Here is a 22,223-nt window from a genome sequence, read left to right on the forward strand (position 1 = left end):
CTAAAGTTACTCTTGTTATCATTTCACCTTTGTTGATTGCCTTCACTGTTGGTTAGAACTTCTGCAGCTGTGGACTTCTAGAAGGACCCAGGTTGAGGAGATGGCTCAGTTGATGAGAACCTGAGTGTGACCCCCCCAAGCCCACACTTAAAAGGCTGTATCAGGGTCCAGAAATTAGCTCACTAGTTAAGAGCATCAGCTGCTCTCGAAGAGGATCGGGTTTGATTTCCGGAACCCACAATGACCAATGACGTGTAACTCCAGTCTTATAGTATCTGATGCCCACTTTTGGCCTCTGAGAGCACCAGGCATGTGTGTGGTACAGACATGGAGGTAGACAACATCCATATACATGAAATAAAAATAGAAGAGTCAGGCGTGGTAGCACTTGTAATCTCAGTGCTGGGAACAGAAACAGGCAGATCCCAGTGGCAATCGAGCTGATGGTCAAAATTAACCACCACAGCAACCATGCAGGTTGGGCTTTGCAGCCTCTTCATTCATTAATGTGCTCATTATTGTCCCCAGAGTGCCAGGCTCCAGCCTAGCATGCTGTCACGAATTCCCCGTCTTGACAATGCACCATCTGCTGAGGAAGAAAGCCAGAGAGGGAGACCAGGCATGCCTGGAACGCATCTCATGAGGAAGTCAGCTAAGTCTAAGAGCCAAAGTGACATGGAGAAGTGGATCCCACATCTTGCTGAGGGGCATGTAGATTGAGGCAGGCATCTCATGGTAGACCGAATGGTCCTGAGGCTCAGTGTGAAGGCCTTTTGTGCCCCCAGCCATACTGTCCTGGTGTGAGCATCATAGAGTCACACACATGAACACAGTCATACACCCATATGGACAAACACATGTGCACAAGCAAATATGTACACACATGTACATAAGCGCGCACAGAGAGAGAGAGAGAGAGAGAGAGAGAAAGAGAGAGAGAGAGGGAGGGAGAGAGAGAGAGAGAGAGAGAGAGAGAGAGAGAGAGAGAGAGAGAGAGAGAGAAGCCGCTGAGTCATGTACCAGAACTTCCCTTTGCTTCAGGAGAAGCCAGAGGAAGCCATCAGGGTCCACTACTAAGGATGGAGGCCTGGTGATGAATGCTTACCACACGTGCCAAGCAGCAAAGAACATGTGTGAGACTCTGCACTCATAATAGTGGCAAGGAAACACAACTAAACAAAAGGAAATCCTCCGAGAAGCTGGCCGGTGGCAAGTACCATCTGCAGTTTGACCCACTCGCACAAAGCAGCACCACAGGTAATTAATAAGGTCGCATGCATATCCAGAGTACGCCTCAAGAATATCACTGTGGGACTCTGGCTTATGTGGGTGGGGGGCAGTTTGGTTTGGGGTGGGATGGGTCTGGGAGGAATTGAGTTTAGAGTGCGGAAGACTTAGGCTCAAAAATCACTGGATGTATTATGAAAGTCTTAAATAATATAAAATTATATTTAATAAATATAGTTAAGTGGGCATCTAGGTGAGGATCAGGATGAAGAAAGAAAACCCATGAGGGGCCAGAAGATGCTGCACCCAGGGTTGGGGAGGTGGAGCCGCAAAGCAGACTATAGTGAAAAACTACGCTAAACCCAGGCACAGGCTTGGGCTGGTCCTATCCAAAGGAACAGGCCCTCCAACCAAGGAGGATGGTGGGGAAAGGCCCAGAGGCTTCATAGTCGATGGCTCTGACCAAATGTGAAAGCTTCCACGGCACAGAAAGCCAGGCTATACAGGAAAACGGGCCCGCTGCTGCTTCTCTGGCCTGGAACCTTCCTTCTCTTGCTGAGTGGTCTCCAGCCAGCCCTCACATCATATCCACTGGACTGCTTCAGAGGTCAGCTGATGAGGAGGGCTCTGGAGTCAGGTCAACCTGAGCTCCTACTCTGGTTGGCTGCTTGATCCCAGGCAAGTACCTTTTCTTCCTCGATGAACCTCAGTTTCTCTGTCTACAAAATGGGAAGAGTGGTACTACCGAAGCAGCAATGGGCAGGAACTAAAAATGAGCAAAATCTACAGATCTTTCATTCCAGTGGAGATAGATGGTGTGGGGAGAGGGGGAGAATGTGTTTACAACTGCATTCCCAGCCCCCAAAACTGCTGAACACGTAGCAGAGCTGTCGCAGAGTGCTGATAAAAATACCTATGAAGGCAACTTAGGGAAAAGGGTTGGTTTCAGCTCGCAGTCCATTGCGGGAGAATCACAGTGACAGGGGCTTGAGGCGGCCAAGCATACTGGATCCATAGAACAGAAGAAGCAAGTGTGGGGAGCGAGCGGGGAGGCGTGTGCTCACTAGTGCTGAGCTGCCTCCTTTAGATTGGTCCAGGGCCCAGCCTGTGAAACGGTATTCCTCACACTCAGAGTCTTCACGCTTCAATTGACCCAATTAAGAAAAAACTTTCACAGGCATCCTCAGAGGTCCATTTCCTAGCGATTCTAGATTTCGTTAAGTTGACAACACTGACTGTCACAGTCACTCAGTATCTGTAGACTATCATTTCCATAGCATCAGAAGATAAGACAGGTAGGAAGAGTTGGGGTACTGCCAGGTAAGAGGAACAGTAACTGCTCTAGCCCTGGCAGCCAGGAAAGCCCCCCCGCGCCCCGCCCCGCCTCCCCCCCCCCCAGATGAGATTTGGAGGAAGTGACAGGATCAGCTATAGGTATGGTGGGCTCTGGGGATAGAGAGGCCAGTGTGGCTGGGGAGTAAGGAGCATGAACTGAAAGGAACTGAGCCTGTCACGTAGATGGGCCAAGAATGCTGCAGAAGCTCTGGCTCACTCCTGGTGACAAGCTTTGGAAGAGCAGACACTACTTGGTCCTTCCCCAAGCTGTGAACAAAATAATACAAACTCCTCTTCTGGGATTGAACTCTTGCTGTATGCCAGGCCCCAATTTCTTGGCAGAGAATCTAGGGACTCTCACTGGCTCAAAGAATGGTAGATATCATTAACCCCATTTTCCAGAGCAGCAAAAATGAGAGAGAGAGACCCCAAGAAGCCACTGCTGGCCTTGAACTGAGCCAGATCTCTTTGGTGCCAGACCCTGGCTGGCTCTGACCACATTGTCCTAAAATTCTTTGTTTACAGCTCTCTTTCCTCTGCTGCAGCCAGCCACTCGGTCTCATTCATGGTTTTATTTTACTTTCAAGGTCCCTTGTGTCCAAACCTGCCCAAGGAGCAACGGAATGAATGAACCTTCTGGGGGCGGGCTCTCCCCTCCCGCCCGCCTCTCAGGCATCTCCAGTTTGGATCTGGAATTGGGAGGGGGCTGGACAGGAATTCCAAGCCTCCAGAGGGTCAGGAGTAGAGGGGAGGGGGAACCGGGAGAAAGCGAAAGTGAAGGGAGCTGGGAGCCCCTGTGTGGAGGCGCAGACAGGGAAGGAAATCTCCCGGTCAGTAATAATTCATGGGCTCAGGAAGCAGCCCCGGCTGGAGCGCAGGAGCTGTGTACGCGGCTGGCCCTGTGGGGAGGGGCCTGAGGAGGCTACTTACTAAAGCGCTGCCTGGCTGGGTCACGGTCAAATGGTATGGGGGTGGGGGATCCAGGTGGGGACAGACTATCCCTACAGACCTTGGATTCTGAAGACTTCAGGGTTTCCTTTCCCGTTGGCTCTGTTCTAGGCCCGTTTCTGGACTAGATTAGGTGCTGGGGAAACACAGTCCTTGGAGCTGGAAGATGTCTTCCAGAAAACCAGTAAGTTCCTACAAGCTTTCAGCTCTGTGCACTTCTGGCCACCATTTGAAATTGAAAACAAACAAACAAACAAACAAACAAAACCCACGTTCTTTTTGTCAAGGTCAAGTGGATGCTGCTTTGACCCCTTCTGGGATTACACTGCGAAGCAGATATGCGTGACTCCGGGACCCCAGTGGCCACCATCTGCTCAGTTATTTCCCCCAGATTCTCTACAGAGGAGAACGCCCAGACTTCAGTCTGAAATTCTGGGGGGGGGGGGGGACTGGCGGCGGGGTGTTGGGTGGGGGCGACAGGAGATGAACGAAGCCTGTGGGGATTCCCAGAGTGGTAAAAATCTGCACATCGTGGGCACTGCCCTAAGCTAACACAAAACTGTCCCGCTGGCTCCACCAGGCTCCAGGGTCTGAGAAGGAAAAGTTCTTTTTGTTCTGATCTTTATCTTCCAACGAAAGTATAGTAGAGCCCCGCCAAGTAGTTATTAAGTGACTGAATGGGACTTGTGTTTGTTTTGCTAGGAAAAGAGGAGAGAAAAGAAGAAAAGATTGTCTTCGCGCCTCTCGGACAGCTCCAGCATCACAGTGCAGGCTGGTGAGTTCATAAAAAAACGCAGTTTCCTGGGCCACACTCGGAACTGCTGAATGGAACTTGGACAGTCTAGTCTGAGAAGCTTTTAGTTCAAAGCACTGGCCGCGGTTCTGACGGTACATCGAAGCTACTGGGACGCTGGATTAGACTTTTGAGCGCGGGGATATGCTCACTTTGGGACGGAGGAAACAGGCCATGCTAAAAGGGACCTACCAGCGGTCTCCTAGGAATCCAGATCTGCGCTCCTGGACAGCTCAAACCCAGAGCGTACGGTGAGGGTCAGAAGCTCCGGGGCCACTCTCTACTTGGGGGACCCAGAGGCAGGCGCATAGTTATTGGCCGGGGCGGGGCGGAGCAGGGGGGTAGTTCTATTGGTCCCGCTGGCGCCGTCTCGTGATTGGCTCCTCCCCCCGGCTATAAGGCGACGACCAGCGGGGCCGTGGGAGCGCGCGGGAGCGCACGGCGGGGGCGGCGGCTCGGGGACGAGGCGAGTAGAGGCCCGCGGCCGGGCGCCCATGGCGTTCGCGCTGCTGCGCCCGGTCGGCGCGCACGTGCTGTACCCGGACGTGAGGCTGCTGAGCGAGGACGAGGAGAACCGCAGCGAGAGCGACGCGTCGGACCAGTCGTTCGGCTGCTGCGAAGGGCTGGAGGCGGCACGGCGTGGCCCGGGTCCCGGGAGCGGGCGGCGGGCGAGCAACGGCGCGGGCCCCGTGGTGGTGGTGCGGCAGCGACAGGCGGCCAACGCGCGCGAGCGAGACCGCACGCAGAGCGTGAACACGGCCTTCACCGCCCTGCGCACGCTCATCCCCACCGAGCCCGTGGACCGAAAGCTGTCTAAGATCGAGACGCTGCGTCTGGCGTCCAGCTACATCGCCCACCTGGCCAACGTGCTGCTGCTGGGCGACGCGGCCGACGACGGGCAGCCGTGTTTCCGCGCGGCGGGCGGTGGCAAGAGCGCGGTCCCCGCCGCCGACGGCCGTCAGCCGCGCTCCATCTGCACCTTCTGTCTCAGCAACCAGCGCAAGGGGGTGAGTGCGCGGCGCCTCCTGTAGCCGGGCAGTCCGGCTTGGGGGTGAGAGCCAGCCTCCTAGGAGTCAGGTACCCCCATGGAAGCTAAGAGATCTCGGAGCAACGGCAGGGACAGTGTCTCCTGCCCTAGGATTAAAGTGGAGCAGAACCTCTTGCTTAACCCCCAAACAGAAAGGAAAGAGGGAGCCCAGAAAGCTCCGCTCTGACCTAATTGCGTTTTTAAGAGGTGTGTGCACTCTGGTTCCTTCCTCTTGCCTGATGCTCACCCTCGGGGCAGGTATTCTGTTGTCCCCTCAATTATCTCTGCGGCGCTTCAGATAAAGGCACTGTCCACATTTACAGGAAACAGGCTCTGGGGTTACTAGGTAGGTATCACTTTGAACTAACATCTTTAAGAAATTGTTCCAGATCTTAAGACCCGACCCAGGAACAGGAAACTGAGAAGAAAATAGGAGCATATACCTGTACCCTAGAGCCTGGGTTCCCAGCCCGTGTGCGGGGAGGGGTCCCTGGAGAGTTCCCAGCCCCCAGAAGGATGTGGGGTTAGCAGGGGACACTGTTGTCTGCTTGTGTCTAAGTTAAGAGGCTGGCTGGGCACTGGGGAGCAGCAGAAGTCTCTGGGGCCCTCTTAGGCGAAACTTGGCATAGGCCTGCTTGGCCTAGGCTCACCCTTTCCAACCTGGGAAACCTTGCATTGAGGAAACATGCCTGAGTTAGATCAGCAGCTACTGTTACACCGGGAGAAACTGAGGCTCAGAGAATCTCACTTTGCTCTCCATAGCCAGCAAGGGAAAAATCATGGGGTCTGTACCCAGTCCCCTTTCAACTCTGCTCACTGGTTCATAGCTCCATCCTGGGAAGGCCTCAGTGGCCTGGCCTCAGACCAGCCCTCAGACTCAAACTGTCAGGCTGTCTTCCCAGCCCTCCGCTGCCTCAGTTTCTCTGAGTGAGTCTTCTTAACCTCTAACTGGTATGCATTTGAGGGTCCCTGTCATTGCTCCAGGCTGGGGAGGGAAGTCAGAGCTGGCCTTTAGATCTACATCTGGGATGCAAAGGCTAGCTGGGCCAATCATGGTACTACTTTAAGGCCTGCTATGCATTCATCCAGATAAGCAGTATGGCCCTACTTAAGAGCCAGTCAGGTGCTCACAGTATAGATAGCATCAGGGCCAGGGGGATGATACTGTGGTTTGATGGGACTTTGCAAGCCCAGGGAAGTCCAGTCCCAGATTTGAGACTGAAAAGCTACTGTACTAAATTCCTAAAAGATATATGGAAACAGGCAGGCATGTGAGAAAGGGGTGGGAATGGGTGATGTAGAGCATGCATGGTAGGACCTGGGGATTGCAGTAGTGCTCTGGAGCAGTGGTTCTCAACCATCTTAGTGCAGCAACCCTTTAATACATTCCTCCTGCTGTGGTGACCTCCAAGCAAAAAATTGTTTCGTTGCTACTTTGTAACTGTAATTTTGCTACTGTTATGAATCCTAATGTAGACATTTGTTATGTGGCCCCTGTGAAAGGGTTGTTCCACCCTCAAAGGGGTTGTCCAGATACACAGGTTGAGAGCTGCCAGTCTAGACCAAGAAGTGGGAAGATCTCAAAGGCAGAGGTAGAGTGCCACAGTGACAGGAGTCCTCCCAGTGCTGATATTTGCTCACACTCTTCATGAAGACCCCTTAGCAGTCAGAGAAGGAGCCCTGTGGCCACCCCCCACCTGCTTGGACAGAGACGACCTGGCACTCTGGCCTAGCTAACTGGAAAATGGGAAAGGTGACAGCAGGAAGGCCCTGCCCCTGCCTACAGGCTGCAGACCAGTCCATCTGTGCCCACCAACTCAGCAGTCAGAATGGGGGCTCCTTTGTAGGACGGGGGACTGACCCATAGTTCATAGGGTCTGGCCTGTGGCTGACTGTTGCCTTGGAATCTGTCTGTGGGATTAAGAACCCAGCCAAATTTGGTTATAGAAGCCATGCTCAGTCACACAGGCTCCTCTGGGAATAGGCCAGAGGGGTGATCCTCGCCAGTGCTGGCCCCTCCAGGACTTGTCTGGAAGATGATAGATGTTTTGGGAAGCCCCTACACACCTCTGAGCTCCAAGGCCCCAGACCCCATTCCATCCCAGGCTACTACCTCCTTCTGATCCTGAATGGTCTGGGGTTGAACATGTTCCCTACAGCTCAGGGATGTGATTAAGTTACCTCTGTGGTAACAGTATTGAGAGGAAAGTGAACTCTTGTCTCTGCCTTGTTTTCCCTCTGTCCCCTGGGAGCAGAGCTGGACAGGATCCTTTTGTGAAGCTAGTCCCTATTGGTGTACCCAGCTCCACAGCAGAGGGCTGAGAGGGTGCCAGGAGGTGCCATTGGAGGTGCTGGAAATTGTATTATAAATGTTTATTGACCATTGACTATGTTCTTAAGCTCTTCTTGGAGAGAGTGATGGCTCAGGCCTGTAACCCCCCCCACTCCCCAGAAGGCCGAGGCAGAAGGATCCCAAGTGTAAGGCCTGCAGAGCAGCTTAGTGAGACCCTGTCTTGAAAAGTAAAACCAGGGCAGGACTTACAGCTCATCAGTAGGACGCTTGCCTGCCACAAATGAGGCTGTGGGTTCTGTTCCCAGTACCACACACAAAGAGCTTCACTGTTTAAATGTGCCACCTATGTTAGCTTGTTTGTCCTGTAAAGTAATATATGTTACAGGTGGGGAAACTGAGGCTCTGTCCAGCAGGGAGTCCCCGATAGAGCAGGAGTGTCTCGCTCTGGACCTGGTCAGAACCTCTTCTCAGGGTTCTTGGCAGCTGTATTCAAGTTCCACTACATCTGATCTGAGACCATTCCACAGATGAAGAAACTGAGGCTCATGGAGATAAACTGTCCCAGCATTCCCAGAGAACCCAGTTCTCTGAAAGACCTCCAGAATTAGGGTAGGAGGTGGTATTCCTTGTCTCTGAGGACCTAAGAGTGAAGCGGGGGAGTATTCTGTCCCCTAGCTCCCCTCTCCCCTAGCTCTGGCTATTCCTGCCAGAGTCTGAGAAGCCCAAGCCCCAGGCTCTGCTGGGACCATGGCCTCGGCCCTCAAAATAGCCCTGTCTGTGAATGAACATACTGTCCCTGGGCCCAGAGAGCCTCCAGGGAGGCTGGGATCACATCTGGATGGATCTGCCCCAACCTGGGCTGGGGCTGGGGCAGGGGCAGAGGCAGAGCTCCCAGATGGTCCCCTGAGGTCACCACCAGATCAGCCACTCCCAGCCAACTGTGACCTGAAAATGGGGAGGCTTGACAGGTCATGGGGTTCTCCCCAGCTCTTACTAAGCAACGGGTGTATCTGAGCCAGTTACTCAACACTGGAGTCCTCAAAAGAGGGAGTGCTAAGCTGGGCATAGGCTCAGGCTTGTAACCCAGCACTCAGATGAAGGAAGGCAGAAGCCAGAGGATATGGAGTTCAAAGTCAACCTAGGCTACATAGCTACATAATGTCAGAAGTAAAGGAAGAAGACAGTGCCAGGGCTGTGAGCTCTCAGTGAGGGTCTAACCTATGTACAATCTAAGCATATTGGTGAAAAGGGCAAGGCTGAAGGACTAAAGGTGGCTTCAGGGAAGGGACTGCTACTATTAGCTTGAAACCGCACTGACTGGCACCTGCAGGGCTCCAGCCCCAGGCTGGAAGAATGCCCTTCCCAGCCACTTCCTGGGCTCTGGGTCTGACAGCGATGCCTCCCTCCTTGGTTTACTCCCCAGCAGTAACACGTGAATGCAATATCATTCATACAGAAATCTTCCTCAGCAGACTAGAGCTGAGGATATGTGTTCCCTTGCACAGGGGAGACCCTGGGTGAAGGCAAGGCAGCCAGGAACCTGCTTTTGAGGGTGACCTAGGCAGAGGCTACCCACATGCATCCATGCACGTAGCACACATGCTCCCCAGGCAGCAGCTGGAACTGCTAGGGGGCTTTCTTTGCCTTTTACTGTAAAATAATACTTGACAGTGTTTGAAAGTCGAATGGCCTTGGAATGCAGCGCAGTGGCAGAGAATATACTTAGAGAATGTATGAGGGGGTTCTGAGTTAAATCCCCAGCACCTGCTGCCCAAAATGTACATATTGCATATGTATTAAGTTGGGGGGGGGCTTGTTTTAGTTTTTATTTTTGTTTTTGAGACAGGGTCTCATTATGTAGCTCTGTCTAGTTTGGAACTCACTATGTAGACAAGGCTGGCCTCCAACTCATGAGTAAACTCCTGTCTCTGGGATTCTAAGCTTCCAGGAGTGTGCCGTCACATCCAGCAGTGTATTTTAGATTCCTTAAGGCAACAGATTGTCAGATGGGGAGGGAGCAGGCAATGTAAACTGCTGTAAAAGGTGGTGATCCTGATGTCCCCTCTGGAGAGATGCACCCATAGCAATGACACACACACACACTACCCCCCCAAGTGGCATTTGCTCCCCTCTGACTTGCTGTTGTCCCTAAACAGGGTCACTCCATGACACTTTCTATTAGTCCAGAATCTCTTCTGCCTTTTCAGCAGACTCACCCTCCTGACACCTCTTCCTCTCCTGCAGGGCAGCCGTCGTGACCTGGGGGGCAGCTGCTTGAAAGTGAGGGGTGTAGCCCCGCTCCGAGGGCCTCGGCGATGAACCTGGATCCCTGGTTTTCTCCAAGAAGGACTCCAGAGAAAGAGGCCATGAGCCAGCCCCTAGCTGGACAGAGGAGAAGATTCCAGAAGCCCAAACCACTCCTGCGTTGTGTAAGGACCGGAGGACAATGGCCTGGGCACAGGGCTCACCCTGGAGAGCCACAAGGACCCATCTAGCCATCCAGGCCTAGCTGGCCAGGGACAAGGCAGAAATTTTAGAAAACCAAAGACTATTTTTGAAAGTGTGTGTGTGTGTCTGTGTGTCTGTGTGAATGTAGTATGTGAGCAAATCGGGGAGGGGGTCAAAATAAAGGTATTTTTAAATAAATGGTGTGTATCCTGGCTAAGTACGAGGGGGCAGTGGACAATGAGACTTGCAGAAAGGCTCCTCTTTAGGACTTAAGATTGTCACAGCTGTGGCAAAGGCTCTACATCTCGGATGGGACGCTATAGCAGGCTCTCCTCCTTCCTTTGGATCAGTGTTAGGAACACCATTGGGTGGTGGCCAAAGAAATTCACATTATCTTTTTTTTTTTTTTTTTTTAATAAGGAAAAGATTCATGGTTCAAATTCAAAAGCTACCAGGGGGCATATGGTGTAGGGTCTGCTTCCCCCACATCCCCACACCAATTCTTCACTCAGGTTACCTATCACAGGTTTTTATGGTACCCCCTCGCCCATCAGTGGAACTTGCTGCTGTCTGGAGAAACAGCTTATTCTTCCGTTAGCTACTTATGCTGCCTTCTGAGTATATTTAACTTTGACCTACCCCTCACCGTGACATCAACACCTAGCCTGTATGATTTGCCTCAGGCGCTGAAGGCAGAAGTTCATATACACCTCAGCTTAGTTTTGGGAGACTGGTAGATGACAGGTGACACCTTGAGTCCATTCACTTTTAAAACTAAAAGCACTGGCCCTTGAGGTGGCTCAACCATTGGCACTTGCCACCGTGCTTGACAGCCTGAGCTTAATCCTTAAAAAACACACAGTGGAAGGAGAGAAGAGACACAAGTGTCCATGTGTGCCCCCAACCCCGACATGCATACACAAAAATAAAATGAGACCCAAGAGAGGGATAGAGTGGGCCTTCCCTTGTCTGGGTGGTGAGCCAGCAGACCTAGGAGTTGGCAGCCATGATTCCACTGTGGGGATTCATCTGAGACCAGCACAGCCAGCCTGGCTACTAGAGCTCAGGGTAGCAGGGGGAATTGGGTTTTCTGGTTCAGTCTAGGAGTCTGTGAGGCCAAGATCAGAGCCACTCAGAGAAAGCTGGGAGGAAGGCTGGGAGAGGCAGGAACAGCAGCCAGGCAGCCGCCCTAATCTCAGCAAGGGACGTTCACACACCATTGTTAGGCTTTTATTTAGCAAGCCTTTTCAGTTCTTATTTACGAACGGCTGATGGCTCCCATGCCCACTCTCCCAGGAAGCACCTAACCCTCTGGTAGAGGCTCTATGAGGCTGCCTTATTTTTGCAGATGAGTAGACAGTTGCTTAATGTCAGCTGTGTTAGTCTCCACACGATCAAGCTGACCCACTCAGCCCTCTCTACCAACAAAACAGAGGAAGGCAAGGGAGACCAGAAATGTCTGCCTCCCTTGTCACATAGGCTGGAGCCAGTGGTATAGCCCACAGCCCATTAGCATGGGACACAAAGGAGAAGAGTCCCCAGAGGCCACACTGCCCAGGAGACCTACCCCCACGCCTGCCCTCTTCCTCAATTCCCGGTGTCCAGGGACACTGGTCTTGCCTGTCCTGTGTCCCAGAGCGCCCACACTTCCCCTCCGGGAGCTAATTAGGAAAGCACATTGCTCTCCCTGCGCCTACCCTGCTCCAGGTACCGCAGCCTCTGGCAAAGTCACAGGAAGAAGGACTGTGACCTTGTCAATGGCAGGAAATCTAGGAGGGGGGCAGAGCAGACTTGGGTGCTCTGGGCTGGAAGCCCACTTCTGCCATCAGATTTGCTGGGTGACCTGGGAAATGTTGCTTGACCCACCTGGGCCTTCCCAGCCAAATCTCTAACAGGCCATAGCAGCAGGAACAGAAAGAGAAGTGTTTTTACTTGGTGAAATGGTTTTTAAACCACCCTGAGGAGTGAGCAATTATCTCCACATTGCAGCCAATGGTAAGCAAGAAAAAGCACACACCTCCCTCAGCCCTGGATTGTCACAAGGCAACAGCTAGGAGACTCTCTGTAGGTTCTTCCTGTAAGGCCCTGTCCTGGTTTCTATCTGCAGAAAACAGTATGTATCTGTTCCCCTGTTTAGTCTTTATCATATGAGTTCAAGTTCTTCATAGCTCTAACAACATCAGCTATTCCAAAGACTATGGCAGCATGCGACCCTGCAGTCCCGGATAATCTGGGCACACATGTCCAGTTATCCACAGCCACTAATTTCAACCTCTTCATCCAGACGTGAAGCACCTCAGAGTCAACTCAGTGGACTCCCACCACCCACTTGTGCCCGTGGACACAGCAAGCGCTGAAAACATAGAGATATCAACTTCAGAGCACACAGTTCAAAAAGTGTGGCCCAAAAAGCTGACAATCTATAGCCTTCCCTCTCAGAAGCCAGTTCTAATTCAGTAACTGCTAAGCTAGGTCTTAGGTATTCCAGCCAAGGGGATCTATGGGTATAGTAGGCAAGTTATGCACAAGTAAGTGTGGGGTGTGTGTGTGTGTGTGTGTGTGTGTGTGTGTGCCTGTGATTTGCCTTATTTTACACAGCAGTGACATCATTTTGGACACTCTGGGTTTTTCTCCTCACAGTATAGTCCTTATGTTGCTTCACAAAACCCTTGATGTTCTAGGAGTTCCTACACCTTTCACAGCGGCAAGCTGTTCTGCCACTTGTGGCCTGTTTTTTCTGGGCAATGGACTATGCGTCTTTGTAAGCCCCAAGGAAAACTCAACACATGTCTCAGGCAAAGCATAGCTGTGGCCCAAGACCTGTGAGGGTCATTTTCTTCATGACCTCCCCGAAAACTTGCCCTTTCCTACTTCAAGATGGGTTACCAACAGCTAACTCTAGCCAAGCCATCTAGATCCTCAGGATGGCAGTGAGCATCCCCCACCCCCACCATCTTTCCTAGACACATTATTAGCATGAGACTGCTCTAGGAGTTCTAGAAAATGTAGACAGACAAGCAACCAGCCTATGGCTTCCCAGAAGCCCCAGAGAGACCTGGTCCCAGTAACCCAGGACTCTTTCTGTGTCGTGCCACAAGTTGCTCCTGAAAAACCCTCAAAAATCACTCAAAGCCATAGGAAACTGAAGACTAGACAGGAACAGTGACGGGCCAGGACCACACAGTACTTGAGACTGAGCAAGCCTTAGAACCTTTGGCCATATATGGTTCCTTGATCGGCTCCTATTAGGTTAAATAAAAATAGGTCTGAAAGTATAGCTCGGTGATAGAGCACATACTTCCTATGCATGTGGCCCTAATCTCCTGCACCCCAAAATTTAAAAAAAGACCTGCAAAGGAGTTCCCAACAGTCACAAGGAGGAAGATCACAAATCAAGACCAGCCTCGTTAGACAGAGCATGTCTCAAATTTTAAAAAAAGAAAGACAGAAAAGAACAAGAAATGTAAAGGTAATTTGAGTTTGCTAGTTATGTAAGAGAACACCCTTCTAGTTAAGTACTAAGTCTTCTAGGGGGCTGGAGAGATGGCTCAGTGGTTTAGAGCACTAGCTGTTCTTCCAGAGGTCCTGGGTTCAATTCCCAGTACCCACATGGCTACTTACAACCTTCTGTAACTCCAGTACCAGGGAATCCAATGCCCTCTCTCCTCTCTGGGCATTAGGCACAGACACACATGCAGACAGGGCTCCCATCCATGGAAAATAAAAGAAAAAATTAAAACTGAAATAAACTAAAAAATAACCAAAGCCTATAAGCATGCACTTAACCTAAGAAACAAATCATCTAATTAAAAAACAATAAACAAGCCGGGCGTGGTGGCGCACACCTTTAATTCCAGCACTCGGGAGGCAGAGGCAGATGGATTTTTGAGTTCGAGGCTAGCCTGGTCTACAAAGTGAGTTCCAGGACAGCCAGGGCTATACAGAGAAACCCTGTCTCGAAAAACCAAAACCAAAACCAAAAAAAAACAATAAACAAGTATCCCTCTGGGGTCAAGGTATAGGCAATACTGTATCCTCAAATGCTTCAAGAAAAGAAAGAAAGAGAGAGAGAGAGAGAGAGAGAGAGAGAGAGAGAGAGAGAGAGAAAGAAAGAAAGAAAGAAAGAAAGAAAGAAAGAAAGAAAGAAAGAAAGAAAGAAAGAAAGAAAGAAAGAAAGGTGTTCATAAGAAAGCAGGGTAAAGCAAGGGTGAATCAGTAAAGCACAGGGTGGGCGCAAAGGCAAGGGTTGCTAATGCCTGCATGGTAAAAGCATGGGGTCTCCTGGTAAAGCAAGGGGTCTTGCTTTAAGGCATTCTGTTGTAAAGAAGCAGAGTATGTAAAGGCATGGGGTTCTCTGCATCCTTATCTATTTTGTGTGTGTGTAACAATTGCAAAACTGAAGGAATGACAGCGGGCTCTTGGCCCATGCTGACCCAGTGGTTTCTTGGCCCCTCTAACTCACTCTGTCCCAGCACCCAGTGGAGGACAGAACCCCCCCCCCAAAGACTCAGGTGTCCCTGCCAACGACTCTCAGGCCCCCATGCCCTCAGGATGCTGAGGTGGTCCTGGCCCTTGGGGCCTCCTGCCACTGTGATTTATGTCCCTGTGAGCCTCAGCAGCTGTGAGCTCAGGTCCCACAGGGCAGCCGGCCTGGGGGGGGGGCAGTTTTTGCTTCTCAGCGTGTCTAATCCAGACCAGACTTACAGACCCCAGGGGTCTGGGGTCAGAGGACAGGCCAATAGGGCCTGGAAACTAGGAGTCACAGGCTAGAAGCAACAGCCCTAGTCTGAATATGGTTGCTTACCACTTCTGTGTGATCCAGGGTGGGTGTCTGCCCTCTCTGAGCCTTGCTGTGCCTCACAAATACAGCCTATACACAACGAAATAGAAGGGTTTTGTCAGCTGGGAGAGATCTACCTTAGAGAGGTCAAATAGTCGTTTTTCTCTTATCTCAAGGTTGGTTCTCATAGAGCCCAGGCTGGCTCAGAACTGACTGTGCACCTGAGTTTGAACTCCTGGCAATACAGAGTTCCTGATCTTTCTGCTTCTTCCCAAGTGCTGTTACTACTGGCCTATGTATGATACCATGCTCAATGCATGTGGTGCTGGGAATTGAACCCAGGGCTTCTGCATGCAGAAAACCCTTCTACCAACTAAACCACACCCCCTAAGAGCTGCCTTTGTTTTTGTTTTTGAAGTCACATCATCTGTCTTGTTTGTTGTTTTGTTTTTGTTTGTTTTGCTTTTTTCTTTCATTGTATTGTAACTGTATTGTATTTTAGGGTCTACTATCTCTGCCTCAGTCTATGCACTCACCATCAAACAATCCATATTGCAGGTTTAACTAGCTTGCATGACATATATCATTGCCTCATTTTATAGATGAAGAAGTGGGGGACCAGGAGGTTGAAGTGTTTGCCTAAGTGGACCCGAGCCAGAGATTCTGGCTACCTAGCCCTGGCAACTCTCACCTACCACCAGCCTCCACATCTACAGGTACATGGCTCATTAGTCCAAGGGCCTGCTTTGAGTGAAAGAAAGCTTCACTTGACCTTGACCCTTGACACACTCACAGGGAAGGTATTGCTGCCAGCCACTCTTCAAGGATCACTCAGCTAGACAATTCCAAAGGCAACATTCAAACCTAAGGAGTCCGACTCCGGCTCCTGCACCCTGATTCACTGTAGGAAGTAAAATTCTGAAGGAATAAAACAGAATTTATCAACATAGACCAAATTCCCTTGGGCTCAGCATGTCAGCCTTCAGTTAATAAACATGCAATGACACTTCTCTGTGGCCCACGTAAGACTCTAGGATGATGAGACTAAAATGGATGTGTTACCTCACCTTGGTTGTCACAGCTTATGGAAAAAGTCGACACTTAGCAAAGAGTAAAAATCTGGGCTAGGAGTGTTACCAGTGGCAGAGTACTTGCCTGGCATGCACAAGGCCCTAGCTCAGTTCCCAACATCCCCATGCCACACCAAATGAGGCATGTGGGACCTTCTGCCGGGGTGACCAGAGCCATCATCAAGGCAAAAGGCTGCTTTGCCAGGCCAGTGTGCACCAGAGGGTTCCCAGCATCCCCTAAACAGAGTCTGGTGACTTGTGATTTGTGTTCTTTCACCCCAACTCTTCACTGTGGGGTGTAGAAAAGTCAAGGTACCCTGCTAGACAGGAGGTGGTAATAGCCAACACACACTCTGCCTGACTCTAAACGTCAGACTAACAACTCACCAGCTCTCTCCCAGGCACTGCCAAGGGTCTCCAAGGCCAAGCTACCAAGTAGCAGAAGCAGACTGTGGTCCAGGTCCTCCGAACCTAGGGCCTGGGCTTTTTACCTCTGGGCTGTGCCATCTTCGTGCTAATTGCAGAGGTCATACCCAACAGCCACCACTGCTGAGGCCTCCAGAACTTTCCTCCCCACGGGCTTAGCGGACCCCTGTGGAGGGACCAGACACACAGTCACCTCATACTATCTGTACAGACTTGTGGCCAGGCAGACTTTACCTAAACAAAAAGGCTTAGATTAGGGACAATCCTGAGGTCCCATAACCAGGAGTGACTAGTAAGACCTTCAAAGTGAGCTCCATGCTTCATCTCAGCTAGAAACCAAGACCGGGCTTGTAGCCAATAGCAGTAGGCCCAGGTTTTGGCGAAGGGGAGAAGGGATAAGAAAACCTCTTATCACCTAAGACCAGAGCCCCAGGGTCTCCCTAGCCCAACCCAAAAGAGAAAGGATGCAGGAAGGATGTGGAGAGGGAGGCAGGAATCGGGCCAGAAGCACCCTCAAGTCCTCTCCTCCCCCCTCCTCCCTCACTTCCACTTGAGGAGTCCTCTCTTTTCTCTCTCCCTCTCCCCTCCTCCTTCCTTCCCAGTCCTCTCTCCCCTCCCCCTTCCCTTTTGTCCTCCCCCCTTCAGCACCCCCTCCAATTTTCTCTCCTACTTCTCTCTCCCCTTCCCCTCCCCCCTCCCCCCTCCTCCCTGTTCTTTCTCCCTGCCCAGGCCCACTGCCTCCCCTAGCCCCTGCTCCCAGAAAGCCCTGGAAAGGCAGCTTTCTTTGAGACAGGAAGGTGTCCTCAAGTCTCAGGAAGGAAAAACAGTCGAGCTGAACCCAAGACCGTCTCCAAGGGGCTGGGGCTGGCTCCGGGCCAGGGCTGACATCACCTGGGAACCACTGCCTCTGCAGCTGCAGCCCGCCTCCTGGGGGGATGCTTCTGCTATTTAAAAAATAATAATAATACTAAAAAAACTTTTCCAGTCTGGTGTTTTTAAATGTGCTTTATATAGTGGGCCCTGGGGTGTGGGAGATTCAATCCCCTCCCGTTTGTCCTCACAGCCCGGGTTTCTCACACCGCACTGGGCAGCCTTCCGAATCCACAGCTACTTCCTGGGAATCCAGTGGAATCAGCCCCCAAGCCCTCCAAGCCCTATCTGTCCCTGGATAGATTTTGTCTATCTCTATTTGCTCGACAGCAACCTCAAAAAAAACAAACCAACCGACCAAACAAACAAAAAACATTACTAATGTTTACCCATGTACAAACTTAAAAATCCCTAATGTGACAGGGTGGAAGTTAGTGACCCCTAGTCACCCATCTCCACCTCTGGTGGAGTCCCCGTTTCTTTTAATCAGTAAAATCTTCTGTAGCGCTTGCTATGTGCCTGCTCTCTGCCCAAAAGTATCATTAAGCTTTATGAGCAAGGGTTTTCAGTGACCATGACCTTGTAAACACTGCAGAAGATACAGCCGCACCCACAGTCTCCCCTTCCTATTGAGGGGAAGGAATTGAGGTGTGGTCTCTGTATCTGACGGCAATCCTCCCTGCTCAGCCTTCTAAGTACTTCCCTTATAGCTTCCCTGGCTCCTCTTCCTTTTATAAAGCTACAGACAGAGCGCTGCAGCTCGCTCTGCTCTGACTTTGCTCTATTTACTTAGAAATATCTGAGAGTTGGGCTGCACTCTACACATCTAATCTCAGAACTCCGGAGGCAGAGGCAGGAGGATCTCTGAGTTTGAGGCCAGATTGGTCTACAGAATGAGTTCCAGGAGGGCTACACAGAGAAACCCTATCTTGGAGGGGAGGGAAAAATATACATATACATATACATATATATACATATATGTCTTAGTCAGGGTTTCTATTCCTGCACAAACATCATGACCAAGAAGCAAGTTGGGGAGGAAAGGGTTTATTCGGCTTACACTTCCATACTGCTGTTCATCACCAAGGAAGCCAGGACTGGAACTCAAGCAGGTCAGGAAACAGGAGCTGATGCAGAGGCCATGGAGGGATGTTCTTTACTGGCTTGCCTCCCCTGGCTTGCTCAGCCTGCTCTCTTATAAAACCCAAGACTACCAGCCAGGGATGGTCTCACCCACAAGGGGCCTTTCCCCCTTGATCACTAATTGAGAAAATGCCTTACAGTTGGATCTCATGGAGGCATTTCCTCAACAGAAGCTCCTTTCTCTGTGATAACTCCAGCTGTGTCAAGTTGACACAAAATTAGCCAGTACAATTGACCCCTTGTCAACTTGACACACAAAAACATCACTAGTAAGCCTCAACCCTTACAATCTTATTCATCCCCAAGATCTAAATAACTTTAAAAGTCCCACAGCCTTTACATATTCTTAAAATTTCAATCTCTTTAAAATATCCATCTCTTTTAAAATCCAAAGTCTTTTTACAATTAAAAGTCTCTTAACTGTGGGCTCCACTAAAACAGTTTCTTCCTTCAAGAGGGAAAATATCAGGGCACAGTCACAATCAAAAGCAAAAGTCAATCTCCAACCGTCCAATGTCTGGGATCCAACTCACGATCTTCTGGGCTCCTCCAAGGGCTTGGGTAACTTCTCCAGCCAGGCCCTTTGTAGCACACGCATCGTCCTCTAGGCTCCAGATGCCTGTACCCCACTGCTGCTGCTGCTCTTGGTGGTCATCTCATGGTACTGGCATCTCCAAAACACTGCATGACCCCTTCAGTCCTGGGCCTTCAATTGCAACTGAGGCTGCACCTTCACCAATGGCCTTCCATGGCCTCTCACAGTACCGAACCTCAGCTGCTTTGCGTGACCCCTTCATGCCTTCAAAACCAGTACCACCTGGGTGACCCTTACATATTACCAAGTCCCACTGCAGCAGGAGTACATCCTTGGCCATCTCTGGAACACTGCCTCTTTGTGCTTTCAGAAAACACTTCCCAGAAGATGTCACCTCAATGATGCTGGTCTCTTCTTAATCACCGCTAATTTCTTAGCTCCAGCTAACCAGCATCAATAGTCCCAGTAATGCAAAGTTTTTGCTTTGGTAGTTCTGGTATCTTGTTAATCACAGCTGATTCTTCAGCCCCAGCTAACCAGAACTACAGAATCTTCACAAACAAAACAGCAATGGCCCTGAAAAGAGTCTTTAATTTTTCCTCTGAAATTTCACAAACCAGAGCTCCATCTTCTGCAGTGTTCTCAACATTATCTTCCAAGCTCCTACATGACATCCGACAGAGCTCTTAACAACGGATGGATCTTCAAGCCCAAAGTTCCAAAGTCCTTCCACAGTCCTCCCCAAAACATGGTCAGATTGTCACAGGAATACCCCACTCTGCTGGTACCAATTTGTCTTAGTCAGGGTTTCTATTCCTGCACAAACATCATGACCAAGAAGCAAGTTGGGGAGGAAAGGGTTTATTCGGCTTACACTTCCATACTGCTGTTCATCACCAAGGAAGCCAGGACTGGAACTCAAGCAGGTCAGGAAACAGGAGCTGATGCAGAGGCCATGGAGGGATGTTCTTTACTGGCTTGCCTCCCCTGGCTTGCTCAGCCTGCTCTCTTATAAAACCCAAGACTACCAGCCAGGGATGGTCTCACCCACAAGGGGCCTTTCCCCCTTGATCACTAATTGAGAAAATGCCTTACAGTTGGATCTCATGGAGGCATTTCCTCAACAGAAGCTCCTTTCTCTGTGATAACTCCAGCTGTGTCAAGTTGACACAAAATTAGCCAGTACAATATATATATCATATATATATATATACACGTGTGTGTGTGTGTGTGTGTGTGTGTGTGATGCATATGAAGATGGTGTGTATTCATGCACGGAGGTATCCATGGTTAGTATGTTCACAGACTGGATATGAAGGGTATGAGAGAATAATGAGGGAGGCATGTGATCAGAGCATATATGTGTGTGAGTATATATGTGTGTGAAATTGTGAAAGAATAAGTAAATTTCTTTAGAAAAAAGAATCCCGCCAGACCCTTATAAAAGAACAGACTTAGCTAGGCAGTGGTGATGTGCACCCTTAAATGCCAGAGCTGGGGAGGCAGAGGCAGGCTGTTCTCTGTGAATCGGAGGCCAGCTTTATGTACAGGGTAAGTTCCAGGATAACCAGAGCTGTTACACAGAGAAACCCTGTCTCTAAAGACAAACATATATATAAACAAGCAGACCTTTAGGGCACAGTAGGATGCCAGTTATGCCAGATATTCTAACTGAGGTACATGGGTCTCTTGAGCCCAGGAGTTCAGGAACAGTTAAATTCCCAGCACCTGTGTGGTAGCTTAGAACTGTCTGCAACCCCTGTTCCAGGGGATCTGACTCCCTCACACACGCAGGCAAAACACCAATGTCATTATTTGTTTGTGCTATTTTGTGTGAATGCATGTTTTGTCTACCTGTGTATATATGTGGGCCACATGGGTGCTTTTACCCACAGAGACCAGAAGAGGGCACTGGGAACCCTGGAACTGAAGTTATGGATGGTTGTGAGCAGCTATGTGGATGCAGGGAACTGATCCTGGTCCTCTGTGAGAACAGCAAGTTCTCAGAATGGCTCTTAACCATGCCCCCAGCCCATTGTTCCTTATTTTAAAAGAACAAAGGAATTAACAAAAGAAAAGAAAGGAAGGGGAGAGAAAGACTGCAAGTTTTGGGAGCTTGGAATAGAGTGGCTTGGTGCCCTTGAAGCCCTCTGTCCACTTTCCAGCAAGTGCCCAGACACACAGGAGAAAGTAATGTGCGTTGTTCTTCCTCCCATAAAGTTGCCAGGCAGCAGACTAGGACTTAAAGTTCTGGGGCGCCCTCTCCCCCACTCCTAGCCATGCATCTGGAAGTCATCCCAGAGTCGTGTTTGTTAATCACTACTCCCCTTAGTTTTTGAAGCAGGATCTCGCACTGGCCTGGAACAGACCAGTTACATGAAACTGCTGGCCACCAAACCCCAGGAATCGTCAAGGCTCTGACTCCCCAGCTCCGGGACTACAAGCGTATGTGTCCACACCATATTTTTTTATGTGGGTGTGAAGGTTTAAACTCAGATTTCTCACCCTTGTACAGTAAACGCTTTACTGACTGAGCCGTTTCCCCAGCCCTAAACTGACTCATTTCTTTCATGAACATAGTGAAAACATCATTCACAGAGGAGTGGGGAATCAGAGGGTCTGAGAGAGAGAGAGATGCTTGTGAAGAAGCAAACCACAGCCTGGTGTGGCCCCACGCCATGCCTACCGCTGCAGGTGAAGCACAAGAGGGGTTGCGGTAGTACAAGTACAGAGAATTCAGCCAGCCTGGTATGAGCATGGTCAGGGAAGGCTTTGGATGGGCATGATGCTGGGAGAGCCAGGGAGGGTGGGAAGGGAATGGAAACAAAACAAAACCCACCAGTAAGAGGAAGATGGCTGCAGACACCCGGGACTCTTGTGAGAGCTACCAAGGGTTGGGATCTTGAGGGGAGAGAAAGGGCTGGAGAGTTGGACACGAATAGGCCGAGACAGAGGGCACTTAGACCTCCTCAAAGCAATAGCCAGACATAGCAACAGATGGAAAAACCAAAACAAAAATGTAGAGGTTGCCTCCGCGGGAAGCAGGGTGGCTAGTTGGAGGCCATTTGTATCAACCACATAAAAGCTGGTGACCTAGGCCAGAAGGGAGAGCGCAGTCAGTAACTCACTCGCCTTTCATACGTGAGAACCCGAGTTTGATTTCCCCAGGAGCCCTGTAAAAGAAGCTGGGCACCGTGGCATGCATTTATAATCCCACTTTTGGGGATGTAGAGACATGCAGATCCTTATGGCTCACGGGACAGCTAGCCTAGTCTTGGGCGGCGAATCCCAGACCAACGAGACTCTGATTTCACTCTCACTGCCTGTG

General features: G+C 50.5%; 1 protein-coding gene and 1 long non-coding RNA gene across 5 annotated transcripts; both read left to right on the forward strand.

Annotated features, from left to right (window-relative positions):
• The first annotated feature begins 1,005 nt into the window (after positions 1 to 1,005).
• On the forward strand, positions 1,006 to 3,922 carry Gm31535. 3 transcript variants are annotated; one of them, XR_866858.2, is made up of 3 exons: positions 1,006 to 1,257; positions 3,622 to 3,694; positions 3,798 to 3,922. It is a non-coding gene; the product is annotated as a predicted gene, 31535 (long non-coding RNA). The 3 variants fall into 3 exon arrangements; XR_375125.3 differs by lacking the exon at positions 1,006 to 1,257 and adding an exon at positions 2,665 to 3,392; XR_375124.2 differs by lacking the exon at positions 1,006 to 1,257 and adding an exon at positions 3,405 to 3,525.
• Positions 3,923 to 4,227: 305 nt separating this feature from the next.
• Tcf15 (transcription factor 15) lies at positions 4,228 to 10,269 on the forward strand. 2 transcript variants are annotated; one of them, XM_006499100.4, is made up of 3 exons: positions 4,228 to 4,554; positions 4,704 to 5,310; positions 9,868 to 10,269. In XM_006499100.4, the coding sequence occupies exons 1-3, from the start codon at positions 4,448 to 4,450 to the stop codon at positions 9,940 to 9,942; spliced, it is 789 nt and encodes a 262-aa protein (XP_006499163.1). In that variant the 5' UTR covers positions 4,228 to 4,447; the 3' UTR covers positions 9,943 to 10,269. The 2 variants fall into 2 exon arrangements, with proteins under 2 accessions (XP_006499163.1, NP_033354.2); NM_009328.2 differs by lacking the exon at positions 4,228 to 4,554 and having other exon boundaries at positions 4,781 to 5,310.
• The last annotated feature ends 11,954 nt before the right edge of the window (positions 10,270 to 22,223 follow it).

Source organism: Mus musculus, chromosome 2 (genome assembly GCF_000001635.26).
Source record: "Mus musculus strain C57BL/6J chromosome 2, GRCm38.p6 C57BL/6J".
NCBI classification, from domain to species: Eukaryota; Metazoa; Chordata; class Mammalia; order Rodentia; family Muridae; genus Mus; species Mus musculus.

What these genes read in the sequence shown, in the direction of transcription:
- Tcf15 (XM_006499100.4), top strand. Translation starts at nt 4,448, where the DNA reads ATGCTCACTTTGGGACGGAGGAAACAGGCCATGCTAAAAGGGACCTAC. An exon ending in GCTCAAACCCAGAGCGTACG is followed by an intron (nt 4,555 to 4,703) that starts GTGAGGGTCAGA and finishes CCCGGCTATAAG; the next exon opens with GCGACGACCAGCGGGGCCGT. An exon ending in TCAGCAACCAGCGCAAGGGG is followed by an intron (nt 5,311 to 9,867) that starts GTGAGTGCGCGG and finishes CCTCTCCTGCAG; the next exon opens with GGCAGCCGTCGTGACCTGGG.